The 27,652-nt window shown below is 47.3% G+C and overlaps 2 protein-coding genes across 4 annotated transcripts; one reads left to right on the top strand and one right to left on the bottom strand.

Moving 5' to 3' along the window:
- The first annotated feature begins 16,218 nt into the window (after nucleotides 1-16,218).
- LOC123158629 (protein CDI) lies at nucleotides 16,219-20,365 on the top strand. The gene is made up of 2 exons (XM_044576546.1): nucleotides 16,219-16,309; nucleotides 18,883-20,365. Exons 1-2 carry the CDS (start codon nucleotides 16,219-16,221, stop codon nucleotides 20,151-20,153), a joined length of 1,362 nt encoding a protein of 453 aa, XP_044432481.1. The 3' UTR covers nucleotides 20,154-20,365.
- Nucleotides 20,366-21,355: 990 nt separating this feature from the next.
- On the bottom strand, nucleotides 21,356-27,364 carry LOC123181172 (electron transfer flavoprotein-ubiquinone oxidoreductase, mitochondrial). 3 transcript variants are annotated; one of them, XM_044593418.1, is made up of 18 exons: nucleotides 26,934-27,362; nucleotides 26,749-26,825; nucleotides 26,297-26,403; nucleotides 26,107-26,188; nucleotides 25,917-26,025; nucleotides 25,673-25,719; nucleotides 25,479-25,553; nucleotides 24,906-25,022; nucleotides 24,104-24,172; nucleotides 23,896-23,988; nucleotides 23,413-23,515; nucleotides 23,172-23,296; nucleotides 22,973-23,022; nucleotides 22,827-22,893; nucleotides 22,633-22,712; nucleotides 22,199-22,327; nucleotides 21,998-22,064; nucleotides 21,356-21,689 (listed from the first exon to the last, which is right to left on the bottom strand). In XM_044593418.1, exons 1-18 carry the CDS (start codon nucleotides 27,187-27,189, stop codon nucleotides 21,606-21,608), a joined length of 1,737 nt encoding a protein of 578 aa, XP_044449353.1. In that variant the 5' UTR covers nucleotides 27,190-27,362; the 3' UTR covers nucleotides 21,356-21,605. The 3 variants fall into 3 exon arrangements, with proteins under 3 accessions (XP_044449353.1, XP_044449356.1, XP_044449355.1); XM_044593421.1 differs by having other exon boundaries at nucleotides 26,938-27,358; XM_044593420.1 differs by lacking the exons at nucleotides 21,356-21,689; nucleotides 21,998-22,064; nucleotides 22,199-22,327 and adding an exon at nucleotides 22,421-22,547 and having other exon boundaries at nucleotides 26,934-27,364.
- Nucleotides 27,365-27,652: the final 288 nt, after the last annotated feature.

The following is a 27,652-nucleotide window of genomic DNA, read 5'->3' as shown; positions in this document are numbered from 1 at the left end:
TGTTAATATCGTGTGTGATGTACCTGCTAACGAAAACGTTTTCCTTGGAGAGACTGTGTGGGATGTATATACGAACGGAAACGTTTAGCGGGGACTGAATGTGTGGGATGTACTTACGACCAGAAACGATTTCGCCTGTATAATTGTAATTTTTAGCACTACTGTATGTATAACCGTATTTGATCGCTCGCCGGTCGCACACGACCTCATTTTGCCGAGCGTGTGTGCCAGGAGGGCATATCCCCGACGGTTTCTGGGTCGTGTGGGAAGGACCCCCCTATCGCCCACACTCACTTGGCGATGGTTCCAAATGCCGTCGTGAAAAGGGGTTAAAAACCGTTTGTATAGCACCTCGCTGTACCAGTGCATAGACATGAGTTGTCATTTGATAACGGGATCATATCATTAATAGGATAATGTGATGGACAAGACCCAAACTATAAACGTAGCATATGATCGTATCAAGTTTATTGCTATCATTTTCTGCATGTCAAGTATATATTCCTATGACCATGAGATCATGCAACTCACTGACACCGGAGGAGTACCTTGTGTGTACCAAACATCACAATGTAACTGGGTGACTATAAAGGTGCTCTATAGGTATCTCCGAGGGTGTCTGTTGAGTTGGCATGGATCAAGACTGGGATTTGTCACTCTATGTGACGGAGAGGTATCTCAGGGCCCACTCGGTAGTACAGTCACACAATGAGCTTGCAAGCAATGTGACTAATGAGTTAGCCATGGGATCTTGTATTACGAAACGAGTAAAGAGACTTGCCAGTAACGAGATTGAACTAGGTATGGTGATACCGACGATCGAATCTCGGGCAAGTAACATACCGGTAGACAAAGGGAACTGCATACGGGATTATCTGAATCCTTGACATCGAGGTTCGACCGATAAAAGATCTTCGTAGAATATGTAGGAACCAATATGGACATCTAGGTCCCGCTATTGGTTATTGACCGTAGAGGTGTCTCGGCCATGTCTACATAGTTCTCGAACCCGCAGGGTCTACACACTTAATGTTTGGTGACGATATAAGTATAGTTGAGTTGTTATGGTGGTAACCGAAGGTTGTTCAGAGTCCCGGATGAGATCCTGGACGTGACGAGGAACTCCGAAATGGTCCAGAGGTGAAGATTGATATATATAGGACGAAGGGTATTGGAGTCCGGAAGTGTTCTGAGGGTACATGGTTATGGCCAGGAGAACCGAAAAGGGTTTTGGGGGCCCCGGCAAGTGTTGCGGGGCCTCATGAGCCAAGGGGAGGGAGCACACCAGCCCACTAAGGGGCTATGCGCCCTCCTCACCCAATCCCACGATCACCAGAGGAGATAGGGCGCCCCCCTAGGGCTGCCTCCACCTGGCTTGGGGGGCAAGCCACCCTAGGGTTTTCCTAGGGGCGCTCCCATCTGTGTGGCCGCCGCTCCCCTAGGGGAAACAATAGGGCGCCCCCTCCTCCTCCCTTCCCCATATATATACAGGGGTAGAGGGAGGGCAGCCGCACCCCATCCATGCCACGGCGCTGCCCTCCCTCTCCCTCGTAGTCCATCTTCTCTTTGCATAGTTTAGCGAAGCTCTGCTCAGATTTCTCCACCATCACCGCCATCACGCCATCATGCTGCCGGAGGACTCGAGCTACTACTTCATGATCGCTCGCTAGATCGAGGAGGTGAAGGTGTCATCAAGACGTACGTGTGTTGAACGCGGAGGTGCCATCCGTTCGGCTCTTGGATCAGGAGTTTGCGGGACGAATTGTGATTGGATCGCGAAAACGTTCGACTACATCAACCGCGTTTCTTAATGCTTCCGCTTAGCGATCTACAAGGGTATGTAGATGCAATCTGTTCTCTCGTAGATGTTCATCTCCTAGATTGATCTTGGTGAGCGTAGGAAATTTTTTGTTTCCCATGCAACGTTCCCCAACACCCTTGCCTTGTGCGGGCCCTGTGGGTCTTCTGGTGCTCCCTTGAAGCTTCCTCGGTCTCTTTCCTTCCATAAAAACCGTCAAAAAGGTTCGTCATGTTTGGACTTCGTTTGGTATGGATTTCCTGGAAAACCAAAAATAACTATTATTGAACATAGTCTAAGTATTATTTGCATATAAATTGTAGAATATTGGCTCGTGTTTTCACCTTCCCTGTTGAAATTGAATAAGCTGTAAAATATTTGGTTGAAACTTTACGATTGGTAACGTAATGTGAGTATTGTCCTCAAGAGAGCTGAGAAGGACTTTGTCCTATTGCATACTTTTGATATTCTCTCGCCGATGCTATGGATGATGTGACTCTCATCCTTCGATCCAAAAACTAGAATTCCGTTATGGCCAAGTGCAATATGTTTGCATCCATGAGAACCGAACTTCAAAAGTTTGGGATAATTATGTGATATTCATGGAACTGAAAATTAGTTTCAGATACAAACAAAGGCTAAAAGATATGAGATAGCCAAAGCAATGTTTGTTTGCAAGTATTAGTAGAGTGTTTACTATGCGTTAGACTAATAAGATGGGATCCAGAAGAACGCCAGTCATGTGATGATGGTGAACAAAACAACAAACAGAAAAAAGGAAAAGTGTGAAGGGTGTAATTAAGACTTACACACCTAGGAAGTCCGGGGCTAACGCCACTCTTAAAGTTGGGTGCTTCTTCTGTGACATGGAAATTAAAAAAAATGATCTAGTGACATGAAATTTTCATTAAAAAATCCCTTCTCACTAGTAGAATATTTCTTGCACTTCCCTGCACATATTTATATTTTCTTTGTCTGAAATTTCCATGGTCACTAGTACAGATTTTAATTGATTGTTTCCATGTCTAATTACAAAATTTCTACATTTTTCCTACATATATACATCTATATTATTTTATTTTTAATTTGCCACGTCACTCATTCATACTTTTTTCCCTTTTTGCCATGAATTAGAGAACATCTTTTATAATTTTTGCAATCATTTTTGTATGCACTTTTATATTATTTTTTTCCAAGGATCATGACAAATTTTGTTACGTGCTTGTGTTTGCCATGGAGAATAGCAAACTTCCTGATGCTTTAGTATGTGTTATAAGTACTACTAGATCGATGCCAACATTTTTATACTAAAATGACAAACTATTTACATTTTATGACAACTTAATATGCCTATTACTACGACAAATTTTATACATATCTGATGGCAATTTTTGTAGGAATTTTCTTGTTTTACTCATATGTTAATGTTTTTAAATTTTTTTGTTTTTTATGTGAATTAAATAATTCTTGCTATGTGTTTCTTAGATAATTGGCATGTTCGTGCTATTTATCATGGCAAATCTATGTTTTTTTTTGTTCGATGGCAAGTGTTTGTGTTTTCATTTTTATTTTTTCGGTTGGACTGCCTTTCTTATGGCTTAGAGCATCTCTAGCAGACCTCGCATCCCGCCGACCCGCAAAACACGTTTGCAGTTTGCGAAAAAACGGTTTTGCGGGCCAGCGCGGACGGCCGCAGATGCAGACCCCGCATAACGGACCCGTTAAAAAATATTCACGTATATTCTTTTCCGTGTCTTCTACTTCCTCTCGCCTGTGTTCATAGTCAGCTCCCATCGTCCACGGTAGTCGCCGAATCAATCCAGGAGGCAGCTCCTCCATTACCGGATGGATCCAGGAGCTAGTTAGCTATTCCATGGCCAGCTGGATCAAGGAGCTTGCTAGCTACTCCCTCAACGTTCGTGGCTGGATGGATCGAGGACCTTGCTAGCTAGCTACTAGCTAGCTCGTTCGTGGCCGGATGGATCGAGGACCTTGCTAGCTAGCTAGCTAGCTTGCTCGTTCATGGTCGGATGGATCAGGAGCTTGCTAGCTAGCTCATTCGTGGCCAGGTGCTGCTCGAGTCTTCAGCCATTGATCCTGCGATCTACTCCGCAAGCCGACGCCGCGACAGCGGTAAACGGCAAGATTCCGGCGAGTTCCGTGGCGGAAGGTCACCGGAGCACGTGTGCGCGCGGCGGGATTTCCTTGTCGCGTAGCGTTGACCGGTTTGCAGTTCCCCTTATATTTTGCCTCCAAACCTGCAAAATTAAGGGTCGTGGGGATGGATTCCCAGGGGCCTGCAAAAATTTTACGGGTTTGACCGCTTTTGCGGGTTCTATTCGGGATGTTTTTTGACACCACGAAACTGCAAACGCGGATTTTTATGGGTTTGACCGCTTTTGCGGGGTCTGCTAGAGATGCTCTTAAGGGATGATGTCAGGGGAGGAGGCCCAGCAAATTGCTCGTTGGGCCATTCGGCTAGTGCTTAATATATTTAGCTTTAATGCTTTTTTTCTTTCATAGATTTCTTGCCTCTTGCATATTTTTAGGATATATGAATAGAATACCTCACTTCTTTGGAGTTGGTTTATGTGACGCCCCCGATTCAATCGTACACTAATCATACACGCAAACGTGTACGATCAAGATCAGGGACTCACGGGAAGATATCACAACACAACTCTAAAATAAAATAAGTCATACAAGCATCATAATACAAGCCAGGGGCCTCGAGGGCTCGAATACAAATGCTCGATCATAGACGAGTCAGCGGAAGCAACAATATCTGGGTACAGACATGAGTTAAACAAGTTTGCCATAAGATGGCTAGCACAAACTGGGATACAGATCGAAAGAGGCGCAGGCCTCCTGCCTGGGATCCTCCTAAACTACTCCTGGTCATCGTCAGCGGCCTGCACGTAGTAGTAGGCACCTCCAGTGTAGCAGGAGTTGTCGTCCACGGTGGTGTCTGGCTCCTGGGCTCCAGCATCCGGTTGTGACAACCAGGTAGAAGGGAAAGGGGGAAAAGAGGGAGAAAAGCAACCGTGAGTACTCATCCAAAGTACTCGCAAGCCAGGATCTACGCTACATATGCATGGGTATATGTGTAAAGGGGCCATATCAGTGGACTGAACTGCAGAATGCCAGAATAAGTGGGGGATAGCTAATCTTGTCGAAGACTACGCTTCTGGCCACCTCCATCTTGCAGCATGTAGGAGAAAGTAGATGGTAAGTTCACCAAGTAGCATCGCATAGCATAATCCTACCCGGCGATCCCCTCCTCGTCGCCCTGTTAGAGAGCGATCACCGGGTTATATCTGGCACTTGAAAGGGTGTGTTTTATTAAGTATCCGGTTCTAGTTGTCATAAGGTCAAGGTACACCTCCAAGTCGTCCTGTTACCGAAGATCACGGTTATTCGAATAGATAAACTTCCCTGCAAGGGTGCACCACATAACCCAGCACGCTCGATCCCATTTGGCCGGACACACTTTCCTGGGTCATGCCCGGCCTCGTAAGATCAACACATCGCAGCCCCACCTAGGCTCAACAGAGAGGTCGGCACGCCGGTCTAAATCCTATGCGCGCAGGGGTCTGAGCCCATCGCCCATTGCACACCTGCACGTTGCGTACGCGGCCGGAAGCAGAACTAGCCCCCTTAATACAAGAGCAGGCTTAAGTTCCAATCCGGCGCGAGCCGCTCAGTCGCTGACGTTACGAAGGCTTCGGCTGATACCACGACGTCGAGTGCCCATAACTTCCCCACGTAGTTGGTTAGTGCGTATAGACCAAATGGCCAGACTCAGATCAAATACCAAGACCTCGTTAAGCGTGTTATTTTTAAGTATTCATGGACGCCGACCAGGGCCAGGTCCACCTCTCTCCTAGGTGGTCTCAACCTGCCCTGTCGCTCCGCCACAAAGTAACAGTCGGGGGCCATCAGGAACCCAGGCCCACCTCTACCGGGATGGAGCCACCTGTCCTTTCAGCCCCCTCATCAGAATCACTTGCGGGTACTCAACGAGCTGACCCGACTTTAGTCACCACATGTGTCATGTATATAAAGTATATAGTATATACCCGTGATCACCTCCCTAGTGATCACGGCCCGATAGTATAGCATGGCAGACGGACAAGAATGTAGGGCCACTGATGGAAAACTAGCATCCTATACTAAGTATTTAGGTTTGCTGGTAAAGGTAACAACAGTAGTAGCAAGGACAGGCTATGCAGCAGAATAGGATTAACCGAAAGCAGTAACATGCTACACTACTCTAATGCAAGCAGTATAGAGAAGGAATAGGCAATATCTCGTGATCAAGGGGGGGCTTGCCTGGTTGCTCTGGCAAGAAGGAGGGGTCTTCAACACCGTAGTCGAACTGGGGGTCGCCGGCAGCCTCGGGGTCTACCGGAAAGAAGTAATCGAGGGGGAACACAATAAATAACGGAGCAATCAAAGCATCACAAAGCGTAACATGGCAATACGCGGTGCTAGAGGTGACCTAACGCAGGGATAGGTAATACCGGCGAAGGGAGGAAACATCCGGGAAAGTATCCCCGGTGTTTCGCGTTTTCGGACAGATGAACCGGAGGGGGAAAGTTCCATGTTCGCTATGCTAGGGATGTGTGGTGGACTAACGGACTACGTATCCGGATTCGTCTCGTCGTTCTGAGCAACTTTCATATATAAAACTTTTTCATCCGAGATACGATTTATTTTATATTAAGTTTTGAAGTTTTATTAATATTCTGCAATTTCTGGAATTCTTTTTAATTCGAAAATATTAATTACAGAACTGCTATGGGTACACGTAAGTGTACCCAGCAGTGTGTGGATGTCTATGACAGGTGGGACCTGTTGACTGCTGAGTCAATAGTCAACAGTCCCAGTTGACTTGTCAAAGAGGGCCAGTGGGGCCCAGGTGTCATACCTACAGTTTGAACACATTCTTTAAAAAAAGATATTTAGAGGTGAGGTCTACCTGTCATTGGGTCACTTTATTTTAACAGATGGATTTAATTAGTTCTAGTAGTGGTGGGTCTTGGTGGTTAGCAGCAGATTAGTGGGGAAGGGGGATTAGGCCCTAAACTAATCAGGGGCTGGCCCGACTCGGTGGTGGCTCTTGCCAGCCGCGACTGGACTTGGCCAGCGCCGCCACTGGCAAGCGAGCAGGGAAGGCAGCATGGAGACCTGGGGCGGGCGCGTCGGACGGAGCTGGGGCGGGCGCGCCGGACGGAGCCGGGGCAGCCGACGCGCGGCAGCGGGGCCATAGCAGAGACGGCAGCACGTGGAGCAGCAGTAGCAGCGGTAGCAGAGGCGAAGGTAGCAGGCGGCGCAGCGCAGCAGGGGGCGGGGAAACGGGCGAGCAGGGAGCGGTCGAGAGCAGCAGTGCTAGTAGCAGCTTCAGCAAGCAGAAGAGCAGCGGCAGTAGCGCAGCACCGATCGGCGTGGGCGGGCGATGCAGCTTCAGCAGCAGGAGCGGGCCATGGTAGCGGGCGGCTACGGGCGTGTGGGCGACTAAGGTGGCCGCGGCCAAGCGCGGGCGCGCACACGTGTGTGCACAGCGGAGGCGAGGCCAGGAGGGCGCGGGGTGAAGGGGAAAGGGCCATGGCAAGCGACATGGGAGAACAGGCTCCGGCCATGGAAACCACAAACGAGCATGGGGACGGCCGCAAACAAATGGATCGAAGTGAAAAACGGGGGGAATCGGGGGAGGGCCTCACAGCGGGGTGCTTGGTGTGCTCGTTGTAGTCGGAGGCGAGCGGATCGACGACGGCGTTGCAGCGGCCGAAGGTAGAAGAAGATGAGGATGGCGAGCTTTCAGTGCGGGCGTCGTTGGAGGAGCTTCCTGGCTCCGTTCCCCGGCGAAGGAGAGCGAGGGCGAGGCGGCCGGAGCCTCTCGACACAGAGAGGCGGCGAGGGGTGACCGACGGCCACGCCGGCCGTGATGACGGGGCGACGACGGTAGCGGTCGGGTGCGGGCGGCTCTGGGCGAGAGAGAGGGCGACGAGGGAGAGGGGGCCAGTGGGCGATTAGGGTTCGCCGGGGAAGGGGGCGCCGACCTTATAGCCGGGGAGGAGTCGGCGGATGGCCGCCACGGCGATGGCTGCGGCCGTGGCAGGCATCGGCTCTGTCCACGATCCCCCTGTGAACAGAGCGAAGGGGGCAGTGGGAGCAGGTGGGCCGGCCCGCTAGGTAGATGGGCCGGGTGGCCCAAGGGAGGGGAGGCTTTGTTTTATTTCACTTTTGTTTAAGTTTTTGGTTTTTATCCATTTTTGTCTAGTCTTTTCTTTTGATTTATTTTTCTTTTAATGTTTTATATTTTACCTTAGTCTTGTAAAATACAAAAATGACCCCTAAATTAGTATTACCTCTAAACACAGTGCCACAAAAGTTTTAACCCTAGATGAAATAGTTTAACATTTTATTAATTATAATTTCATTTAAACATTTGTCTTTGCTATCGTTTTAATCATCTAAGAGTATTTAAACATTTTATAAAAGTGTGGTTCCTCCACCGTAGTTACTTCTTCATCATTGGGCACAACCCGAACATTTTAGTTTTAAAGTTTGAAAATTTTCATGTTTGCCTTTTATTCAATTTTGAATTTGAATTGGTTTTTGAACTAACGCGGGATTAACTACAGTGACAGAGGTGACGTGGCATCAATAGCAGGGAATTACTGTAGTCTAATTATCCGGGCGTCACAATTCTCCTCCACTACAAAAAATCTCGTCCTGAGATTTAAGAGAGGAGTATGGGGGAAAGTTCTGGTTACGATATTCTAACAGATCTTCTTGAAGAAGTTAACCCCTTTCGTTGATGTCTTCAATTCTTTATTCCAATGCATCATGATAAAGTTGTCGTCCTTTCTTCGGGAACTCCATCGTACTTACGAAAGAATAAAGGGTGGGCATTCCGGGAGAACATACCTCTGCAAGGTCGACTATCCGGTCGATAATATCGAGGAAGGTGGCGGAAGTAACTCTCGAATTGAAACTTACGAAAATATCAAGAGCAAAGTAAGGAGGTATCATGGGATGCTTCGAGCGGGCAGGCAATCGTTCGATGCCTGAAACAGGGCGTGAAAAATAGGTTCAAAGAAATGGGAATAAGTATTGTGTCTGATACCAAAATTGATGATCTCTCGGAAGGTGGCTCGTGAATTACATACAGAGCCAAGCGTGAGGAATAACTTTTAGAAATAGGGGTGTACAGGAGAGTCAGGTTTCCATCCTGTGGAACTGTGGGTTATGGGCCCACCATGTGGGTTAAAAGTAGGAAGGGCGCTGACGTCTTGTATGACCATGTAGGCAACACATGTCAGCGGATAGCCTGTCAGTTATGTCGGCAACAACGTCGGTACCAAGGGCGAGGGACAAAGAGAACCATCTTCCTGCTCGTTGAACGAGGCGGGCCAATAGGCAAAGTTCTCGTCCATCGGTGGCTACCAGAATGTCATCAACAATAGTAACAGGGTCTTGCTGACAGAATTTTACAACGAGGTGTTTACATAAGCAGGAGAATATTGCTGCTTAGATCATATAGATCACAAGAAAGGTTAAACCAAACAATGGAAAGGAAAATATGATTATCAGATTAAACAGAACAATGGAAAGGAAAATGTGTTAAAACACATATTTCAGGGGTATTTCCTTCCCAAGGACAAACAGAGCATGATATCCATGACATGATAGAAGTAGAAAACCATTTAGGTAAGGGGAAAGAAATTTCATGACATTACCCATACAACGGTGTTTGGATAATTCAGCAGGAAACATTTAGCATTGGGCTTCAAATGTTCCTGTTGAAAATCGGAGTACCATAGACATGCTTCGAGATAGCATTGACATGGTATTCAAGCAAAGGTCGGACTTTGGGATACACAAAGGATCCATCAGGAACAACTCATAGAATAAGTCTTTCAATTTCCTCATGGAAGAATGGATAACCTTGCTAAAAAGGAAAGTATAACAGTAGGTCCTCCGGCCAGGTGTGCTGGGCATGACATCACCTTACCGGGTCATAAAGGAACATTGTTATTACCCTTGGAAATATATTCCAACCATCATATCTGACCGGGATTCAGATCTGGTCGGTGTTAGGATACCTCAGACTCAGGGTGCCTGAGAAGAAAAGGTGTAACACACATTGACGAGATGATAATGTAAGATTCTTGGAAATGAACTACGGAAGCGAGTTCCAAAACAAGAGGTCATCATTTAACCAAGGAGAGGGCGAGGGGGTGGCTGATGGACTCAACGACAATTCCTCGAGATTTCCAAAAGGATGGATTTCCACAACTATGTGAATAAGGAGATAACATTTGTCAGATCAGATGACATAATGAGGTATGCTCGAGGAAAACATACACAATCAAACATTGGTTGAAAGGTGCACCCGAAATATGGGGTTAGGTAGCATGATCAATGTTAGAATGGTGGTTCAGCAACCGATAGGCTAAGAATGAATTATCGATCATTAACTTCAAAGCAATAGGGTTGCTAGAAGTGCAGAATCCAAACAACACCGTTCACTTGTGGGTACCCCGGTTGGAATCAACACGAGGACCAAGAAAGAATGGTGATGGTGAGAAGTATCATTATAGCAAGAATTCTTAAGAGGTGGAGCAATCCTCACAACAATCTTGACATCAAAGATGGTAATACTCCGCGGTAGAACATAACATGAGTTGGATAGCAAGGAACTCAAGGTACAACATAAAACAGGAACAAGTTTTGTGTTGGAGGGAATGCAATAATGTTGTCGATGATAACCCAAATCATCGAGGGAAAAGGATGCTATTTCTCATCAAGAATTCGATAGATATCTTGGAAGACCTCAGAATGTTGATGATGATCATGACACATTTGTCGAGAGGTTTCGAGAAGATGTAACTGATCGGCGATGACATCAAGTCAACGGAATGATGAAGCAAAAATTTATTGGAACCATGGGTACGACACAAACTCGAAATCAAGCTTGCTGTTCAAGGGCAAATGATATGACGAGGAAGATCGATTGTAAGATTAGCTCACCGTCGAAATTTGTGCTCCGGGAAGAAGGACCCGGTAGCACAGTTAAAATTTAGCACGATAATGATATGGCCAATCAAGCTAGGAATGACGTGATCGAGTACAAACTCGCAAGTAAAGAAGATTACTAAGAGTTGTTTAATCGCGACGCAGACTCAATTCAGTTATCGATGTCCTTGAGTGTTTAATAACTCGAAGCCCGTGAAAAATTGTAATCAGTGAGAATGTAGTACTTGATGAAGAACTCATAAGAAGTTATGCAATTCCAAGATAATCTCGAGATACCAGGGGGGTAATACTCGACGACGAATCAAGGTAGAGGTTGGACTGGGGTATTGCTCTGCAAAAGACAAGTGCTTAAACTTGCACGAGAAATGGTATTTAAAGGAGAACATGGTTGGAACCACGATTGCAAAAGGCCAGATCCCAGATATAAGATGAACTTATACCAAAGGAATAATTAATTTAAGAGAAGCTTTAATGATAAGATCTACATCGTGTCCACGGGCATGAACACAAAGTTCAAGGTCGACTCCCACTTCTCCAATGCATAACCTTTCATTCACTTCTCACTTTTGAAAAAGTTGTAGTGTTGAAATTTTATCTGGCAAAATACCAGAAGAGTATGACTCATGAAAACTTTCGAGTTCACACATATTATGGAAGGCATAGGTTCAACCCATCGGGGCATCGTGGAAACATATACCACAAGCTTCAATAGTAAATATCACCAGCTCGAAAGCAGAGCATGGTTGGCCAAATCAAGGAACAGGATTTACCAAAGGCATTATGTATCAGGGAAAGAACTTCCAAAGTGATTGAATATGAAGGACGTTGTCGGATAAAATCCAACAAGGTTCTGATGGTCCATAAAGGATCTGATGTGAGTATCGGCTCACAACCAGAGGAAGAAACAATGCAAAGATATTGGATTATAGAAACAACTGAGTAACTTAGAGCTCAATTGCAAAGGAATTATGATTTACAAAGCGAAGGATCAGAAGCAGACGCTCTGATCAAGGATGGATAAGTTCAATAGACTTAGGGGCACAATCGACGACAATTTGATTGGCGAGAACCAGCTCACGTTTAAAATGACGTCTGAGCCGGAAGGATGAATTCTAGGATCTGATTGAGGATTGCGAGCATTCGCGACAAATTGAATCAACAGACTCAAAATGATAATGACAAGAGATGCCAATAAGATTATAGACTTATGGGATTAACCATAATGCAAGCAAGTAAGAATTTCAAGAGCAATAGGCTACTCAGGATTTTTGGAAGTTCAAATAGTATTTTGAAGACTTTTGTGAAATACATGAATCAACTAGGGATGAGCAAATATCCGGTGAGTGCTAGAAATTATCCATAGTGGTATTCATGTGGCAAAGAACAGCAAGGCAGTAAGCTCAAAGGATTCTCGGAGCAACAGAGAGAATTTCGGGGTATCTTGTAATAACAAGATCAACTGAGAAGCATTGTATGAATGGCGAGTATACGTGGTTATCCACAGGGGTTTATCGATGGAAGGGAATTGCAAAAATGATGCCATAAAGTCTCAAGAGAACATCGAAGAGTATCTTCGGATTCTTCTGGTGCAGCAGACGATCATCTGTAATAAGGGGCTCTCCGGGAGAAAGTATTATTGAGAACCTAGAGTCAGAGTTAGTAAAATCGTTTAACCCGAATAGAAGATATGTCAGAGTCCCAGAGTATAGGTTGAGGAATAAAAGATCCTACTACCACCCAATGGCGACGTGTGCCCGTAAGACACACAGCCATGTTAGTAAAAGTTTTGCAATGTCTAGACTCGACTTCGGCCAAGGAGTTAGAAAGGGGGATTCCTATAGGCAGTTGGCTCTGATACCAACTTGTGACGCCCCCGATTCAATCGTACACTAATCATACACGCAAACGTGTACGATCAAGATCAGGGACTCACGGGAAGATATCACAACACAACTCTAAAATAAAATAAGTCATACAAGCATCATAATACAAGCCAGGGGCCTCGAGGGCTCGAATACAAATGCTCGATCATAGACGAGTCAGCGGAAGCAACAATATCTGAGTACAGGCATGAGTTAAACAAGTTTGCCATAAGATGGCTAGCACAAACTGGGATACAGATCGAAAGAGGCGCAGGCCTCCTGCCTGGGATCCTCCTAAACTACTCCTGGTCATCGTCAGCGGCCTGCACGTAGTAGTAGGCACCTCCAGTGTAGCAGGAGTTGTCGTCGACGGTGGTGTCTGGCTCCTGGGCTCCAGCATCCGGTTGCGACAACCAGGTAGAAGGGAAAGGGGGAAAAGAGGGAGAAAAGCAACCGTGAGTACTCATCCAAAGTACTCGCAAGCCAGGATCTACGCTACATATGCATGGGTATATGTGTAAAGGGGCCATATCAGTGGACTGAACTGCAGAATGCCAGAATAAGTGGGGGATAGCTAATCCTGTCGAAGACTACGCTTCTGGCCACCTCCATCTTGCAGCATGTAGGAGAGAGTAGATGGTAAGTTCACCAAGTAGCATCGCATAGCATAATCCTACCCGGCGATCCCCTCCTCGTCGCCCTGTTAGAGAGCGATCACCGGGTTATATCTGGCACTTGGAAGGGTGTGTTTAATTAAGTATCCGGTTCTAGTTGTCATAAGGTCAAGGTACACCTCCAAGTCGTCCTGTTACCGAAGATCACGGCTATTCGAATAGATAAACTTCCCTGCAGGGGTGCACCACATAACCCAACACGCTCGATCCCATTTGGCCGGACACACTTTCCTGGGTCATGCCCGGCCTCGTAAGATCAACACATCGCAGCCCCACCTAGGCTCAACAGAGAGATCAGCACGCCGGTCTAAATCCTATGCGCGCAGGGTTATGGGCCCATCGCCCATTGCACACCTGCACGTTGCGTACACGGCCGGAAGCAGAACTAGCCCCCTTAATACAAGAGCAGGCTTACGTTCCAAACCGGTGCGCGCCGCTCAGTCGCTGACGTCACGAAGGCTTCGGCTGATACCACAACATCGAGTGCCCATAACTTTCCCATGTAGTTGGTTAGTGCGTATAGACCAAATGGCCAGACTCGGATCAAATACCAAGAACTTGTTAAGCGTGTTATTTTTAAGTATCCGCGGACGCCGACCAGGGCCATGCCCACCTCTCTCCTAGGTGGTCTCAACCTGCCCTGTCGCTCCGCCACAAAGTAACGGTCGGGGGCCGTCAGGAACCCAGGCCCACCTCTACCGGGATGGAGCCACCTGTCCTTTCAGCCCCCTCATCAGAATCACTTGCGGGTACTCAACGAGCTGACCCGACTTTAGTCACCACATGTGTCATGTATATAAGGTATATAGTGTATACCCGTGATCACCTCCCTAGTGATCACGGCCCGATAGTATAGCATGGCAAACGGACAAGAATGTAGGGCCACTGATGGAAAACTAGCATCCTATACTAAGTATTTAGGTTTGCTGGTAAAGGTAACAACAGTAGTAGCAAGGACTGGCTATGCAGCAGAATAGGATTAACCGAAAGCAGTAACATGCTACACTACTCTAATGCAAGCAGTATAGAGAAGGAACAGGCGATATCTGGTGATCAAGGGGGGGCTTGCCTGGTTGCTCTGGCAAGAAGGAGGGGTCGTCAACACCGTAGTCGAACTGGGGGTCGCCGGCAGCCTCAGGCTCTATCGGAAAGAAGTAACCGAGGGGGAACACAATAAATAATGGAGCAATCAAAGCATCACAAAGCGTAACATGGCAATACGCGGTGCTAGAGGTGACCTAACGCGGGGATAGGTAATACCGGCGAAGGGAGGAAACATCCGGGAAAGTATCCCCGGTGTTTCACGTTTTCGGACAGATGAACCGGAGGGGGAAAGTTCCATGTTCGTTATGCTAGGGATGTGTGGTGGACTAACGGACTACGTATCCGGATTCGTCTCGTCGTTCTGAGCAACTTTCATATATAAAACTTTTTCATCCGAGATACGGTTTATTTTATATTAATTTTTGAAGTTTTATTAATATTCTGCAATTTCTGGAATTCTTTTTAATTCGAAAATATTAAATACAGAACTGCTATGGGTACACGTAAGTGTACCCAGCAGTGTGTGGATGTCTATGACAGGTGGGACCTGTTGACTGCTGAGTCAATAGTCAACAGTCCCAGTTGACTCGTCAAAGAGGGCCAGTGGGGCCCAGGTGTCATACCTACAGTTTTAACACATTCTTTTAGAAAAAGATATTTAGAGGTGAGGTCTACCTGTCATTGGGTCACTTTATTTTAACAGATGGATTTAATTAGTTTTAGTAGTGGTGGGTCTCGGTGGTTAGCAGCAGATTAGTGGGGAAGGGGGATTAGGCCCTGAACTAATCAGGGGCTGGCCCGACTCTGTGGTGGCTCTTGCCAGCCGCGACTGGACTTGGCCAGCGTCGCCGCCGGCGAGCGAGCATGGCAGGCGGCATGGAGGCCTGGGGCGGGCGCGTCGGACGGAGCTGGGGCGGGCGCGCCGGACGAAGCCGGGGCGGCCGACGCGCGGCAGCGGGGCCATAGCAGAGACAGCAGCACGCAGAGCAGCAGTAGCGGCGGCAGCAGAGGCAAAGGTAGCAGGCGGCGCAGCGCAGCAGGGGGGCGCGGAAGCGGGCGAGCAGGGAGCGGTCGAGAGCAGCAGCGCTAGTAGCAGCTTCAGCAAGCAGAAGCAATAGCGGCAGTAGCGCAGCACCGAGCGGCGCGGGCGGGGCGATGCAGCTTCAGCAGTAGGAGCGGGCCACGGTAGCGGGCGGCTACGGGCGTGTGGGCGACTAAGGTGGCCGCGGCCAAGCGCGGGCGCGCACACGTGTGTGCACAGCCGAGGCGAGGCCAGGAGGGCGCGGGGTGAAGGGGAAAGGGCCATGGCAAGCGACATGGGAGCACAGGCTCCGGCCATGGCAGCCACGAACGAGCACGGGGACGGCCACAAACAAATGGATCGAAGTGAAAAACGGGGGGAATCGGGGGAGGGCCTCACAGCAGGGTGCTTCGCGTGCTCGTTGTAGTCGGAGAGGACCGGAGGCGAGCGGATCGACGACGGCGTTGCAGCGGCCGAAGGTAGAAGAAGATGAGGATGGCGAGCGTTCAGTGCGGGCGTCGTTGGAGGAGCTTCCTGGCTCCGTTCCACGGCGAAGGAGAGCGAGGGCGAGGCGGCCGGAGCCTCTCGACACAGAGAGGCGGCAAGGGGTGACCGACGGCCACGCCGACCGTGATGACGGGGCAACGACGGTAGCGGTCGGGTGCGGGGCGGCTCTGGGCGAGAGAGAGGGCGACGAGGGAGAGGGGGCCAGTAGGCGATTAGGGTTCGCCGGGGAAGGGGGCACCGACCTTATAGGCGGGGAGGAGTCGGCGGATGGCCGCCACGGCGATGGCTGCGGCCGTGGCAGGCATCGGCTCTGTCCACGATCCCCCTGTGAACAGAGCGGAGAGGGCAGTGGGAGCAGGTGGGCCAGCCCGCTAGGTAGATGGGCCGGGTGGCCCAAGGGAGGGAAGGCTTTGTTTTATTTCACTTTTGCTTAAGTTTTTGGTTTTTTATCTATTTTTGTCTAGTCTTTTCTTTTGATTTATTTTTCTTTTAATGTTTTATATTTTACCTTAGTCTTGTAAAATACAAAAATGACCCCTAAATTAGTATTACCTCTAAACACAGTGCCACAAAAGTTTTAACCCTAGATGAAATAGTTTAACATTTTATTAATTATAATTTCATTTAAACATTTGTTTTTGCTACCGTTTTAATCATCTAAGAGTATTTAAACATTTTATAAAAGTGTGGTTCCTCCACCGTAGTTACTTCTGCATCATTGGGCACAACCCGAACATTTTAGTTTTAAAGTTTGAAAATTTTGATGTTTGCCTTTTATTCAATTTTGAATTTGAATTGGTTTTTGAACTAACGCGGGATTAACTACAGTGACAGAGATGACGTGGCATCAATAGCAGGGAATTACTGTAGTCTAATTATCCGGGCGTCACAGTTTAGGTGGTGGTTTGGGAAGTGTCCAATTATCTGCATTTTTCAATAACTTATTTAATAGTTCCCAAGCTTGTTCAACTGCTCTTCCCTAAAAACACAACCATCACAACTATCAAGGTAGTCCCTGGATTCATCGGTTACTTCATGATTTCATTACTTTTAAGAGAATGATCAGGCAGCACATTTAATAATGTAATAAGCATCCCCCAAGTTTGAGGGAGACATTCTTCCCCAAATTGCTTAAAATTAAATATTTCTTGTAAGGTAGCTTGTTTCATATGAGCAGTTTCTAGCGATCATTCGCTCATTCGACCCTCTCACGATTGTTCGGACGATCCCTCTAGAGTGCGCGGTTATGCGAGTAAATAAAGGACTCCACTACAAATCTGACATCAAATTTTTTACCATGCTACTCAAACATTTTTCAGCAAATTATACTTCGACGATGACAAGTATCAATATTATGAGACGGAGGGAGTACTTGAGAACATGTATCAGAGCAACACTATGAGACGGAGAGAGTACTTGGGAACATGTGTCAGGGCAACTCCAACGCACGACCCCAAATGGTCCCCCGTGTCCGTTTGGGGGTAAACGGACAAAGCAGGCCCTTCAACGCGCGGAAGCAAACGAACCGTCGTCCGTTTTTTATCTGCTTTCGACCCATTCTCGGCCCAACTTTGGGCCGAGTTTGTGGCCCAACAGATACGCGCGGACAGCGCGTGGCGCCTGCCCCTGTCCTCCCCTGGCCCCGCCCGTCGGGGGGATTCCGTAAATATCCCATTTCAAAAATCAAAACAATCGGGACTTTTCGGAGATTGGATGCACACATACCCCCCTTTTTCTATCTCCCCCCTCCCCCCCTCCCCGCCGCCGCTCCAGCCGCACCCCCGCCCCTCTCGTCCCGAGCCGCCGCCGTCATTTTTCTTGGACGTGTCGCTGTCCAGCTCGGCCACGCGCTCGCCCCTACCCTTGTCGCAGCCCCGTTCCCTCCACGCCCTAAGTTGCCCAACCCCGACCACTTGATTTTAGCGCACCCGATGGTCGGATTTGGAGCGGATCCGGCCAGAATTGAGCTCACCCGGCTGCGGGAGGCCGCGTCGTGCCATGGACTAGCTAGGCACCGGGCCGAAAAGCCCCGGCAAGGCCGCAAGGCTGCATGCAGGTACTGACTACGCCTCTAGCCGCTCGGATCTACCCCATTAGTGGTTCGCCGGCAAATACACGAACGGCCGTCGTCCGGGCTCGGTGCTGGCCCAAAGGCTCGTCGGTGCACCGTTGCCACTCATAAAGTGCGACGACGGCCCAAGGAACGTCTTGCGCCGCGTTCTACAACGCCGGAACATTTCGGATGGGTGTTCGTCAAGTGCTCAAGCGATGGGGTATGTGCTACTTTAGTTTCGGTTGTGCTCTCAGATTTGGCTAGTTTTACTTACACTCAAATATTTATTATGTAGGATGGATGCAACTTTTGGTATTGGGAAGAAGAGTACATCGATCTATTGATAGAGCGCAATTTAATAGATGTTCGTGCACTTGTTGCTAGAATAGAGGTTAGAGATGAGACTAGATGCGGAGAAACAACGTCTAATTCTTTAGACTCGAAAAAAAAAGAAGCACGCAAGATCGAGCCTTCGCAGATCAATAATGAACGCATCGAGAAGGCACTAATCCAACTTACAGGAGCAGTTATGAAAGTTGGATATTTTCTAAAATATCTTCATGTGGTTCTTATTTCCTTTGGTCATGCTATTCTAGGCAAGATTTGATGATGTTCTTCAATGTATCAAAAATCAATGATGAAAATAAATATATATCTTGTAAAAACAAAATGTATGCGGACAATATGCCGCCGTGTGTTGGGTGCACAGCCGGCGCATCTACAAATCCGGACAGGCACGATTCCATTATCATCTTTATAAACAAATGAAAAACGGATGAAACGTTGGTTTGGATCGTGCCTGCCACTGCCACATGGTTGTCGATAATCATCCGAAGTTCGAGTCCTGACGCGAGGACGGACTCTGACACTTTGACGAGGCGCGACCACAGCACGCGACACCCCCTACACCGAAGCACATGGGCGTCCAGTGACCCCCGGCCCACGCCGCAGGCCGCGGACACCCCCTGATTTCCACGCGGCGACCGCGTTCCCGCCCGTGCCGTGGCCGTGGCCGTGCCGCATCCACGCCGCCTCGCCACCGACATCCTCTTCCCCGCGGCCGCTGCTCCCGGCGTTACCCAGCTGTCAATCCCCCACCGACGACGAAAAGAAAATCCCCTCGCCGTCTCACTGCCACACGGGCCCCGCTCCCTGGCCCAACCTGTCAGTCCCTCGTGTCGCCAAAGCTAAACACACACCAGGATCATTAGATTCGAAACAGATCTCAAGATCACCTCCCCCGTTTGCCATCTTTAGTACTTTCAGCCCCACCTCGCCTCCCTCCATTAAAGCCCGCGCCCTCCTCCTCCGCTCCATTCCCCTCGCCACCGCCCAGATCCAGACCATGACGGTGCCGCCGTCGCCGGAGCCGTTCCGCGTCTTCGTCGGGTACGACCCGAAGGAGCACGAGGCGTACGAGGTGTGCCGCCGCAGCCTGATCCGCCACGCCACCGTGCCGCTCGACGTGCGCCCCATCCGGCAGCCGGACCTGCGCGCGTCGGGCCTCTACTGGCGCACGCGGGGCCACATGGAGAGCACCGAGTTCTCCTTCACCCGCTTCCTCACCCCCTTCCTCGCCGGCTACCGCGGCTGGGCGCTCTTCATCGACTGCGACTTCCTCTACCTCGCCGACGTCGCCGAGCTCATCGCCTCCGCCGTGCCCTCCGACGCCGCCGCCGCAAAGCGCCTCGCCGTCGTCTGCGTCAAGCACGAGTACACGCCCCTCGAGGCCACCAAGATGGACGGCGTCATGCAGACCGTGTACCCGCGCAAGAACTGGTCCTCCATGGTGCTCTACAACTGCGCCCACCCCAAGAACGTCGCCGCGCTCACCCCGGATGCTGTCAGCACCAAGACCGGCGCCTTCCTCCACCGATTCTCCTGGCTCGACGACGACGAGATCGGGGAGGTGCCCTTCGTCTGGAACTTCCTCGTCGGCCACAACAAGGTCGACCCTGACGACCCGACCACGCAGCCGAAGGCCCTGCACTACACCTGCGGGGGACCCTGGTTCGACAGGTACAGGGACTGCGAGTTCGCCGACCTCTGGATCAAGGAGGCAGAGGAGCTCAGGGCGGAGAAGGAGAAGCGCAGGGCCGAGAAGGAGAGGCTCGAGCTTGAGGACGACGAGGACGACGAGGGGAATTGATGGGTGATGGGGCCGGCCCACAAGTTTACTGCATTGCATTGCATTGGTTCTTTTGCGCCGTGGGAATTCTTTCGATTCAATCTGTTTGTTATGCTGGTTTCATGGTATAGGTGGTAGGGGAGGCCATGGGTAGATAGCTCGAGTATATTGGTAGTATGCTCTTGTGTAGTAGTCGCAATCGATCTATGAATGAACCAGTCCTCATTGCAAGAGATTATCATCCTTTGGCCTCGCGCCTGTCAGTTCTGCTGCTCTTGTTTCTGATCGCACCATGCTTGCTGAATTAATGATCCTTGGCTGGCTGATGTTGGAACGAATGAGCAATCTGGCTGGCAGGAAAGGTGATCATCTTATTCCGCCCTATTGCTGAAAACGATGTCATCTGTTTGCAGTTGCAGGCAGGGTTGTGCTGGTCATTTGGTTAGCAGATGAAATTTCATGGCACTGCAGCAGAATGGCTGGCTTCTTTGTGTTCCTTGGCACCTCGGCAAAATGGCTGGCTTCTTGTGTTCCTGGGAGCTGGGAGGCTTGTGAGAGTCTTGTGTTGGTCTTTTGGTTCAGTTCGGTTCAGGAGATGCAATTTCATGGCACTGCAGCAAAATGGCTCGTTTCTTTGTGTTCCTGGGCACTGCAGCCAGATGGTAGCTGCCTGTGTTCCTTGGCACTTGAGGCTGTGAATGTCCCTGGATAGATGATGACTCTGCAGAGACCACTTGTTTAATGTTTTGCTTCAACTAAACAAACTCTGATGACAGATGCATGTTCTTGGCGCTGGACCAGACAGGGAGACGTGTCCTTGTGTCTGTAATCTCGAATCACGTGTTAACAATGGAGTACTAGGTTGATCACAACCAATCGTTCTAGACTTCTAGTTCTACCCTGGACCCATCAGTGGTGGACCGCGGACGTCTGGAGCTGGAGCACGCTAATGGACGCATACCTTTGGGCAACAGAATCCAATGTCTGTCTGTGACCACTGCTCACCCGTTTGACAAATCGAGGTCACTGATTTTTGGACATCACCCAGAATTAGCGTACCATCCAGCAGCCGATGCATGTATGTTCTGTTCGTTCGGTACACGTATCCTGGACAAAAGCGATATTATCTCTGTAAGAGGCAAAAGTATCCGATTCTCCTTCTCAAGCCAGCAGCTACTTAGCTGTACTGAAGAATAGTTCCAACTTTTTTGAGTGGCCCCTACTTCACTTTAAGCACCATCGATTACTTTGGGCCATTATTACAAGATGGAAGAAATTCCACCGCAACGCTCGCGCCGTACATACCAGCCCTGGTTGGTGTATTGGTCGCACAAGGATCTCTAAAATATCACTGCCGGACAAGCTAATTTCAGCATCAGAAACATTGTACAGTAATGTTTATTTACACCATTACTATGAGATAGTGTTGGACAGGCTTATTTGGGCGTCAGAATTTCTCTACTACAGTAATATTCACATCACTGTGTAACCAGGTCCTCCTCCGCCTTCGGGGACAGTCCACTCGATGTTTTGCTTGGGATCTTTTATGTCACAAGCCTGCAGATACCGTCAACAGCTTAGGTGAAGGGAACAAAAGGAAGAGGCTCAAATAAGTTCCCCAATGGTACATCCCCAAAACTTTGAATTGGCTATCCAGATCATAACATCGACAGTGTCACTGTGGATTGGATCAGTGCAACCATGAATGCCAGAATCAAACACAGGAACATATGCTTTCCTGAAACTGCAACTTCGCAGTTCAGTGGATGACACAAATCCAACAACGGGCGGGCACCCTATGCAACCCATGCACTGAATATATACAAGAATGCAAGATCCCTGAACCATCAAATGAAGGGAGCTACCTTGCAATGAAGACAATTTTGAGCATTTATGTGAAGCTTCGGGTCACCATTCTCGTCAGATACATATCTGCGTGCAAACAGAAATGGTTAGCAGTAAATCAGCAACTTCTGCTTTGGCTACAAAGCACAGCACATTTTATTGCGTGTTATCTATTCCACTGGGAGAAAATGATAATTCAAGCTGGCATGGTCATTGCATACTCGTAAACTCGAGCTGGACAATAACGCGACTCTGGTCCAGCATACTGTGGGAGATTTACGCTTTCAGGTACTGCAGGATCCCTCAAGCGGAGATGAGGAGGCTGGTCATGCTCATGGTTTGTGTTGCTCCTGTACAGAAGAAATTATTAGTGATAGAAGTACAGATCGAGAAGGTAATCTGCAGTATGTCTATGGTATCCCCCAGGTTCAAGATACAGAAATGCCGTGCAGCTACCTTTCGATCAGTGCATCTGCAGTATGTAAGGAAAAGCACTCCATGTTTGGGCTATCGGCTTCAAACATTTTTTACATATACAGTATGGCGTTTCTCATGTTACTAGGTTCTAAGCTGCACGCGTAGTAAAGCACAACTAAGGTATTGACGCAGTGTGAAATACAGTAGTAAAGAAGTTCTTGATTGCAGGCATGTGTACCTGTATAAAGAAGACGGAACGTCAAAGGACACCTGCCCATCTGGTTTTGGATATGAAATAGGCAAATGGAGATTGGCCATCTGTCCACAAGGAAGTGTTCGGTCAGTCTCGCTAGTAACAGAAATGGAACAATATTGTGATTTTAATTTTCTGCTAACAAAGAATGTTGAGCGATGGTAGCACTTCACACTCACTTCTGTAGCTTCATGGTCAGGCTTCCCATGCTTCAGTGTAAAAGGTGACTTCCCTTTGAATATGTAGCTAACAATTGAACAATTAACATGTGTAAGTGAAATGGATAGAACACCAAATAACATTAGCTTACCAATTGGGACCTCACCGTTCCACTGCTGACAAGGCCATGCCAGGAATAAATCCGTATTCAAATGCCTATAAGCAAACAATAAAGCATCTTTATTCTCTTACAAGCTTCAGAAAAAGAAATGCATGGCCTATCCTCTGCACTTCTTTGAAATAAAATTTCAAAAACTAGAAAGAAGATGTTGTTTGGGAGACTGATAATAATAATAACCACATACTGGTCTATAATTCCGAGCTCTATAGAGTTCGTCCCATATCCATGACTTCTTGAGATTCTCCCAGTACAGATCCATGGAAGATCCTTCAACCAGAGCCTTGAAAGTTGCTTCTGCCGCAAGCATACCTTTTGTGCACATCTCTACCTTTAGTACAAGGCTTGTATTGATAAAACAGCTAATTAAATGAACCGCAAACCCTAGTTAAAAATCTAGCGCAAACAAACAGAGAGTGGAGAGGTACCTGATTTCATAGCGGTATGTGATCCTTTTATTTTGGGAACATTTAGGAACCCTGCAGAGCATCCAATAATTGCACCACCGGGGAAAACTGGATTTGGTATTGACTGAAATTATTTAGGAACTCTATCAGTACCATATTACTGAATATAAGTAGCAACTAGTAGAAAGCAAACACAACACACCTATTAACTAAATAACAGAAGTGAACCACTTTTAACAGCTGAAAAGCAAACATAATACAGTTTATTCAACTGAATAACAGAAGTGGAATGCTACACTAAATGTTGAAATATAACATAACAAACGAGCAAGACCAGAATCATGTTTCAGCTTACAGAGTTAACACTGCCAGCAATAGATCCAGTTTACCAACAGCACCAGGTGAAACTGCACTGATGTCTATGCACAATGCCATGTAATATAAATGTAGATTACATAAGGAGCTTACACATGCATTTATCTGTAGCCAACCATATCATCTTACCTGAAAACCACCTTCATTCAAAGTACGAGCACCATACTGAAGAACTGTTCCACCTTCAAGAAGTGTTCTGATTGCGGGGTGCTGCTTGAATTTCTGAAATATTAGAGAGGAGTTTATTCTGACAGTTAAGTAACGACAGAACTGAAATACTCGGATCAGCTCCATACTACTTGTCACCAAAAGACAATCATACAGAAAATATACACACCTGGAACTCATCGTATGGGCTGAGAAAAGGATTTCGATAATTCAAGGCAACAACCAGACCAATTGCCAACTGAAATAAGAGCAAAAATAACACTGAATACATGTAATTCAAACTTCTGAACAACACTTGGGAAGTTGCAAGCTAAAAAAAGTATTAATAGCCAGTCATCCATGTGCAAATCAAGGGTCAAATGATACAGATGAATTAGCGCTTCCCCCTTCAAACTCAAACATAAATGTTTTGGTGTTTTTCCTTCCTTTTGGTGTTTTAGGATCTTAGTGTTGTGGTTTCTGATTTGGGTACACAACAGACCAGTGGTTCTGTAGCTTACGTGCTGTTTTGGCATTCTTCTAATACAAATAACAAGTTCAACAAAGAAAAACTCAAGTAAAGATTTGTGTTCATAGAAGAAATCACTTGACATAGCAAAGGCAGAGGAACTTTTTTTTGCTGACTAAATTTAGGTTGTGCGGCAGAATGCTTCCTATAATCTGAGATTGTATATTACTCCCTCCGCAAAGAAATATAAGAGCGTTTAGATCACTTCGTAAAGAAATATAAGAGCGTTTTATGAAGTGATCTAAACGCTCTTATATTTCTTTACCGAGGGAGTATATATTTACACAGATAACAATCCTTGCAAGCAAAACATATAATACGTGATAATGACAAGCTGCAAATCTCAAAAGTATGTCTATCATCAAGGTGGTACAGAAATGAGATTATATATTTTCACAGATAACAATCCTTGCAAGCAAAACATATAATACGTGATAATGACAAGCTGCAAACTCAAAAGTACCTGTCTATCATCAAGGTGGTATAGAAATGATCCTCCATATGTCTTCATGTCCAAAGGCCACCCTACAGTATGAACCACAGAACCTGGCTTATGCTTTCCTTCTTCTATCTCCCAGACCTAAATGAAAGTATCCAATTTGGACAAAAGAAGTGTTACTAAACCATCTTCAAGTAGTAGTTAGAAAAAAAGACATGGACATTTTTAAGAGAAGATTGTAAATTACAATCCAATAACAGTATAAAGGGCAATCAATAAGATTTCTAAAACATTGATAATTCTTTAGGAAAAAATATATTAGAAAATGGTGCGCGTATGTATGATCCAATGAATGCTAACAAATTGAGCCCTAATGTATGCATACTGCCTATTTAGAGACATCCGACAATTTATACTAGTCGCATTATCTGTATATAATAAGGCACATTCTCTGTATAATGTGGTGCTGATGTGCAAAAACAATATAGTTCAGGTAAATGATCCTGCTTCTTTAAGTTTCAGAATTGAGAACAAGGCAATCATACATGGTATTATTGAATTTCATAATTCAAATGGTATCGGTGAATGTAGATATACCTCTTTAATTCCAAGAGCATATGTTTGATGTTGGCCTTGACCACTTTCTCTGAGCTTGTGATTCGTTATTATATTCTGAAAAGCACAAGAAAAAGAAGGATAACGTGATAGGCTGCAGCATCAATTGCATAATACTATAGAATAAATACCATTACATGGACTAAATCTATCAAACTAGAATTACATATACTGACCTCTGATAATGAACCCCGGCAACCCTCAGCTAGAAGTGTTATTCGCCCTGCAATCTAAGTAGCTGACCATGAGAATGTGTATGTGCATGAACAAGAGTGGAAAAGAAAGTATATCAATCTTCGAGAAAAGAACAAATCAAAGAAATAAGCATTGTCTACCTCTAAAATAATTCATATGGAAAATATGCAACATATTATTAACATATATTTTTATGTGAACCACCAGGTGAAGGAGGTTACTCGCCTCTTAGTTCCACACCCGGTTGAAAAGTTTCCCGTTTACTACCATCTTTAGCAATACCAACATCATTGGTTGCAACGCCTGCGACTATTTGATTTTCATCATAAAGGATCTGTCAGAGCAGAATTGAGGCAAATATTAGTCCTTCCACGAAAGTGTTCCTCAACCGGAAGAGGGTTAAAAAGGATGGTACCTCACTCGCAGCAAACCCTGGATACACTTCAACACCTAATTCTTCAGCCTTTACGGACATCCATCGCACCAATTGGCTCAAGCTGGACAAAAACAAGTATGTTGGCATACGCGGATTTCTCTGGAATAAGAGGAATATAGAACTATACAAAGCATCAAGTCGATCGATACGAAAAGGAAAATATCAGCACCTTATTACATAGTTCCCTTTGTTATCAAAAGGAGATGGAAGTGTCCATGCCTTGTTCTTTGTTAACATCCAGAACTTGTCAGATGAGACAGGGACTCTGATTGGGGCCTGTTGAACATTATCATAGTCACATAAAAATGAGTGTCCAAGTTACTTGGTACATCCCACTCTTAGTTTTCCATAGATCACTGGGAACAATAAACACGATTTTAGGAACACAAAACTTGCATTTGTTCTATTTAAAGTGATTTTAGGAACACAAAACTTGCATTTGTTCTATTTAAAGATATCACAACACCCTCCCACAGAATAATATCTTTAATTTCGTATGTTCGGCTGAATCTAAGGGATGTGTTCAGTAAATCAACAACAAACAAGCACTATTACACTAGAAAATCAGAGTGAGCCACAAAAAAACGTAACATATCGAATGCAGAATACAGAAGGGCATACATCCTCTTGCCTCCACTTCGGGATGAGCTCATCCAACGCACGGGGCTCGAACACATTCCCCGACAGTACATGAGCACCTGCGGAGCAATAAAAAACAAAGGCCCAAATTACAAGAGTGTCATCAATGCCGTCGCAAGTGTACAACGCAGCAGCGAGAACGGGATTTTGTGTGCGAAGCGGCGCACCGACTTCGGCTCCCTTCTCGAGGACGCAGACGGAGAGGTCGGTGTCGGCCGCGCGGCAGAGCTGCTTCAGCCGGATGGCGGCGGCGAGGCCCGCCGGGCCGGCGCCCACGATCACGACGTCGTAGCTCATCGCCTCCCGTTCGGCAGAGAACCACCTCGCCGTGGCCGCGCCCCAGCTGGGCGCGCGGTGGCGGCGAGCCGGGGCCGTGGCGATCCCCGCGGCCGCCGCCGCAGCCGCGCGGAGGACTCGATGCATTGGGCACACGGGAAGCTTCCGGATCGGTGGGAGCTTGCTTGGAGGTGGAGGCGTCTCGCTTCGGAATTTTGGAGCGCGGCTGCGCGAAGTACAGAGAGAGAGAGGAGGAGGAGGAGCAGGAGGAAGAGAAGTCCGGGATGATACGGAAGTGTGGAGTGGCAGTTGGCTGAGGCTCCAGCACTTCGGTATTTTTACTTTCAGGAAATTGGGCTCGGGCACTTGGCTGTGGATCAGATCGTTGAGGTGGACGAAGACGAAAATCATTTTTTTAGACATAAAAAACAAATGGGCCTAATTGTAGGGGCTGGTCCATACTTCTACTGCGGCGTTCTCGTCCAGATCCACTCCTAAAGCCCACATCGTAGTTTTGGTGGGGGAGTAAGCAGGAGAGAAGAAGACAGCTTAGACGGCATGAGACGTCGTAACCAGGCCTAAACATTTGGGTGGGCTTGGCTTCCGTGAT

The sequence above is a fragment of the Triticum aestivum genome, chromosome 1D (assembly GCF_018294505.1).
Source record: "Triticum aestivum cultivar Chinese Spring chromosome 1D, IWGSC CS RefSeq v2.1, whole genome shotgun sequence".
NCBI classification, from domain to species: Eukaryota; Viridiplantae; Streptophyta; class Magnoliopsida; order Poales; family Poaceae; genus Triticum; species Triticum aestivum.
This window is presented reverse-complemented; position numbering and strand designations above follow the sequence as displayed.